The following is a 5,601-nucleotide window of genomic DNA, read 5'->3' as shown; positions in this document are numbered from 1 at the left end:
TCTCTGGGCAGCCGCTCGCAGAGGTCCGGAAGGCCGGCGCGAGGAGGGAATGCGCATGCGTCATGCGCCTCCCGGGCAGCCCGAGGCGCAGACCTCGGGTGTTTGGGGTGGGTTTGCAGCTCTTCTGAGAGAACGGGACGAATTAGGGCTGGAAGGCACCGCTGCAGTTTTTCTAGGCCAACGTACTCGTCTTACAAAGGCAGAGAGGGTCCTAGAGCAGACACGTAAAATTAGGGGCGGAGCAGGCGCCACAACCTGTCACCTGACTCAGCCCATTGCGTTTCTTTAGTTGACCTTTTGTAATCCGTCTCCCTTGACTCCTCTTATCAGGATTGGAATCCAGTTCCCCTAATTCCCTAACCAGTCTCAAGGAACTATGCAGATACCAAGGGACAAAATCACAGTTACCGAGGGCCTCCAGTCTTTCAGCCTTTTTGGAATTTAAAGAAAGTCTTGTGTGTTAGGTAGTGGCCTCACTTAATAAGGCCGGCATTGGTAAATAAATGGCTACAGAGCTAGTGAGTGTCAGAGTTGGGATTTGAAAAGGTGGCAATGGAAACAGAAGAGGCATTAGTATAGGATTATGTGTGGTGCTGATGTGGGGAGGCTTCTTAGAGAAGGGGATCCTTGGGTTGATATAAAATGAAACAGCAATGTCCTGCAGAGCTGAACTTTGTGGTTAATATGACTGGAAGAAAAGATATGCGTGGGGATGTGGCCTTTGATGAAGAAAATAGAATAATGTACCCGGGGAAGCATAAATAGAAGTAAAACTCTGATTGATGGAATAGTTAGAGGTGAAATGAAAAATCAGAGGGATATCAAGGAGTCAGGACAGCGCTTCAGCAAAGGAGTGATTCAGTTGCCTGGTACTCCAGAGAAGTAAAATTAAGAATTAGAAAATTAATATAGCTATATAGAAACATTAACCAGAGCAGGTTCAAACAATTAGGATAGAAGCCAGAGTGAAGGAGTGAAGAAATATGGCTATAAAGGGATACTGGTCAGAAAACCAAATATAGGAAAATCAACGGAGATTGAAGATGGAGAAGTGGGATTGACCAGATTCTGAATGAGACCGGAAATAAAGTTGGAGTGATTAGCCTTGGAGTCTTGGGGCCTTTTCCACAGATGGGATGATGAAGTTTGAAAGTGGAAATTCTGCAGGCTATGAAGTAGAAGGCAAGGTCATGTTGAGTGTGAAGGGCAAGTGGGAGGGTGGGAGAAAATGTAAGAGGTTGAAATTTGGACTAGCTGTTGAAGTTAAGGACACACAGAAGGGTTGTTGGGGAACATTAGGGACAAGTCTTCAGTTGTACCACTCTAAAGATGGTGTTATTTTTCTTCAACAGTAATCTGGCTGGGATACTGGAGCAGAGGGGAATGCTTGGGTTAATCTGGGCTGAGGTTTTGCGTAGCAGGGGTACAGAAACAAGGGGCAAGAAAGTGGAACTTGATAGTGAATGATTAGAATGAAGGACCTGGGGGACTTCCCTGGTAGTCCACTGGTTAAGACTCTGAGCTTCCAATGCAAGGGGCAAGGGTTCGATCCCTGGTTAGGGAACTGAGATCCCACATGCTGCAAGGCAAGGCAAAAAAAAAGACCTGGGCTTTAGGCCAGATGAAAAAAAGTGAAGCCAAAAGTGATCTGCTTAGGAAAAAACATGCCCGGAGACTCATCTGAAGATAACTCCAGGGTCCAGAAGCCTGGTAAGGCAGGTTAGGTCGGCCAAGCCATACATTTGCTACCACCTTTTTAAAAAAAAGTGACGTTCAGAGCCCTGTAAGTTTTCAGAGGGATTTCTGAAACTGCTCCCAAGTTTTTAATACTGTAATAAAGGACATGATAACAAAGGTTGTAAGTCAGATGTTCATTTATTAAATACAGGCTTTGAACAAACACCCCCAGGCAAGTTTGACAAGAAGTAACCTTCCTGGAATGTTTCAAAATAGTTATGTTGATCAAGTTTTATTTCAATTAATCTTTTTGTCATTTTGCTCATTTTGTTTCCAGGTTTTTTCTTTTCCTGTTTACCAGTTAGAGCATGTGCATTATTTCCTCACATGACATCAACAGTGCAGCATCAGCCTCTGGCTTGTAAAGGCACCCAGTAGACTTATGCTCTGTGCAATGGCTGCTTAGCAACCAGCATCGAATAAAGTAATGAAGCTTTTGTAGAGTGTGACACCAGATAGCAACTGGCACCTTCACCTGCACCATTAAAAAAAACAAACCTTTGAAGTTTCTTTCGGTTTTCACATATCCATTAAAAACTATATTAAAAACAAACAAATCCAGATTGCTCGATAAAGCCTGCTTAAATAATTTTCCAAGTTTAGTATTACCCTCTTAGTAAGCAATACTAGAGCTGATTAAAGAATCTTCATTTTCCTACCATACTCTAGCAAAGCTAGGTATGTCAGAAAGTCTGCTCTAATAGATTTAGAGCTTGCTTCTGAGTTCTAGACACCACCACCCCTCTTTAAGCTTCCAAGTGTCCATATGCACCATGTTGTACCAAGACGATAATTTTTTAGTCTCATTTTTGGGATGTTCTTGAATTATGTCAAGGAAAGGAAAAAGGCACGGAGGACACTGGTTTCCTTACCAACAGTGGCCTTAAGCTATGCACTTGCTTTTGTGATGAGTTTAAAGATACTCAGCAGCATTTACGGTGCCATAGCCACTCATAAAAAGTTTCAGGAAAAGAGCTTTAAAAAAAAATTGCCAGAAAAGGCTTACAATCTGAAGACTTAATACAGAAGTGGAATACAGACACAGATACAAGAGGCAGCATAGAGGTTGTTAACTAGAAAGCTGCTGGGAACAGCTGCCTTCTGAGGTTTTGTGCCCGTTTTTTCCTTCCTTTCTCCTATAAAACTCTGGTCTTTTCCTCACTTCTTTTAAAAGTGAAAATATCCTATTTGATTGGATTTGGAAGATAAATGCAAGTAGACTGAAGCTTATTTTATACAGTTCATTCTCAGAGAAGTAGAAGATAATAAATAGGAAATGAAGCTCATTTTCAGAAAATAAACAAATCCTGTCAACCTGTGCCTTAAAGGCCCAGGGAACACACTGAATTACTATCATACATTCTGGTATTGCGAGTCCTGGATTGCCTTTTTCACTTATAAGCACAGCGACAGGCAACATCTAGTTTTTATCTAGTGTGGGATGCCCTCTAACTTCAGAGTTTCCTGCTGGAACCATCAAAAACACATCAAGGACTGCTTATAACAACTTGTATTGGATTACCCTATGGTTAACAATAATGTCCTTGAAGTGAAGCAATGACCTCTGCTTCTAGATCATATCACTCTTGTTACTGTATTTTCAGGTTCAGAGGGTTACTGGTATAGACAGTCCATGGGGGAATGCGACTTACACAGCATGTTAAGCTGCACGATTTAGCAGGGAGCTCAAGCTCAACTTGTAAAGTGAGGGGCCCATCCACCTGCTAAATAACTATATAGGGCTAAGTGGATATTTAAAATGGCTTGCGGACGTGGCTGTGCTCAAATTCCTATTCTGTTAATTGATGACCTAAGGCTGAGTTAGAAGCAGCAGCTCTTTTCAGGTCATAAGCCCAAACGAACATGAACTATATACATTTTACAGTCCTAGAATTCTGTCTAGAGTAAGTGTTAGTAAACATGGCCACACACTGCATACATCTTACCACGGAAGAGACAATATAAAGTGGTTCTCTGTATTATACTAGGTCAATATAAAAAAGTACATGGTGTATATATATATACTGAGATACACTGCTGATATTAGTGTCTTGAAATGACATGTCTCATGGTTACAATATTTGTTGCCTAACTTTTCTACACAAGCCTAGTCCTTGATTTCCAGTAGATAAAAAGGGCCCCAACAGCCTTCTTTTTTCACATTGTAGTTTTCTGAATAAAGTGTCAAAACTGCAAATTTGTTCTACCAATCCTCCTAAAAATATTATAGGGCTAAGTTTTCTGTGTAATGACAACTCCATGGAGGAGTGTTTGCCCTCCAAGGTATCTCCGAGTTACAAGAGAACACAAAACTGAGCGCTACCCAGCGAAGTTGCGTAAGATTCCTATTTTCATCTCATCTGTCATCTTATTAAAAAAATCTACTCAAACATCAGGGTATCTGCTTTTATATAAAAAGTTATTCTGTAACAGTGTAGAGCTATAACAAGGAAAAGGGCTGAAGTCTGGGTCATGAAGACTAACTAGTAAGTACCTTGATGACATAGGACTTTCTGATATCAGCTGTCACTGAAACGTGTGATATCATATACTTAAAAGCAGTGCTCACCAAAGATGTTTAGCCGTTCTTGGAGAAGAAATAGTAAGGAGGTGGGAGGTTTTAAGAGCTGAAGTTAATATAATTTAAGGTAGGAAAAGGGAGAAGGAACAGGAAGAGATAACAAAAGGTAAAAATTAGTGATGATTTCTAAATGTGGTGATGCTAGAAGAAGTATAATTTCCTGCAAGCTAGGTGCATTGTAAAGTTCTTAGGAATTTTAATTATCATAATTTGAGCAAGAGCAGTTCTCTAATTCAGTAAAGGGAAAAAAAAAAAGACAAGAAAAAGGAAAGGAACAGAACCAGAAAGAGAGAAACCACAATTGTTTATCTACACTCTGGGGTTGGTTTTTGGTTTGCTTAGGTCACAGTATTTATTCAGGTTGCTCCTTCTGTTGTTGTTTCCTCTCTGCAAGCCACCGTTGGATTTTTTCTTTTAGTTCTGTGTTTGGCCGGATCTGGTCCATGGTGAGGGGACTACGGTTAAAGGGATCTGTTTGGTCACTGGGACAAAGAGAAAAAGGGAGATGGGGTTATTTCTGTAAGTTCTCACATCCTCAGCCAAAAACAGAACACCTGGGCATCTCACCCTGAGACTGAAGCTAGAGTGTATTACTATGATTCTGAATTAAGTGCTAGCTTGAGGTTAGAAAGAATGAGATTAAAGAGAGAGTGATTTGGGAGAGGTTTCTTTGCAGATTATTTACTTACTTTGTCTCTCTGCTTAACAAACATTGTCTCAACATTGCTCTTCAGATTGTGTGTGTGTGTGTGTGTATGTTAGCTGCTCAGTTGTGTCTGACTCTTTGTGACCCCATGAACTGCAGCTTGCCAGGCTCCTCTGTCCATGGAATTCTCCAGGCAAGAATACTGGAGTGGGTAGCCATTCCCTTCTCCAACATTGCTCTTCAGATTTTGTGTGTGTGTATGTGTGTGTGTGTGTGTGTGTGTACTGGAGTGGGTAGCCATTCCCTTCTCCAACATTGCTCTTCAGATTTTGTGTGTGTGTGTGTGTGTCTGTGTACTGGAGTGGGTAGCCATTCCCTTCTCCAACATTGCTCTTCAGATTTTGTGTGTGTGTGTGTGTGTGTGTGTGTGTGTGTGTGTGTGTGTGTGTGGCCAGGCTCCTCTGTCCATGGAATTCTCCAGGCAAGAATACTGGAGTGGGTAGCCATTCCCTTCTCCAACATTGCTCTTCAGATTGTGTGTGTGTGTGTGTGTGTGTGTGTGTGTGTGTGTGTGTGTGTACTGGAGTGGGTAGCCATTCCCTTCTCCAACATTGCTCTTCAGATTTTGTGTGTGTGT

At 41.6% G+C, this 5,601-nt stretch overlaps 1 protein-coding gene across 2 annotated transcripts in view; it reads right to left on the bottom strand.

Annotated features, from left to right (window-relative positions):
• Window positions 1–1,856: 1,856 nt before the first annotated feature.
• Window positions 1,857–5,601, bottom strand: part of UBE4A (ubiquitination factor E4A) — a 40,577-nt gene continuing 36,832 nt past the window's right edge. For both annotated transcript variants that reach the window (XM_043481367.1, XM_043481368.1), the window contains one exon: window positions 1,857–4,800. In XM_043481367.1, the coding sequence (XP_043337302.1) occupies window positions 4,671–4,800 (130 nt within the window). In that variant the 3' untranslated portion in view covers window positions 1,857–4,670. The remainder of the gene's footprint in view (window positions 4,801–5,601) is intronic.

This window comes from Cervus canadensis, chromosome 11 (assembly GCF_019320065.1).
Source record: "Cervus canadensis isolate Bull #8, Minnesota chromosome 11, ASM1932006v1, whole genome shotgun sequence".
NCBI lineage: Eukaryota > Metazoa > Chordata > Mammalia > Artiodactyla > Cervidae > Cervus > Cervus canadensis.
Note: the sequence above shows the minus strand (reverse complement) of the source record. Positions and strands in the feature narration are given on the sequence as shown.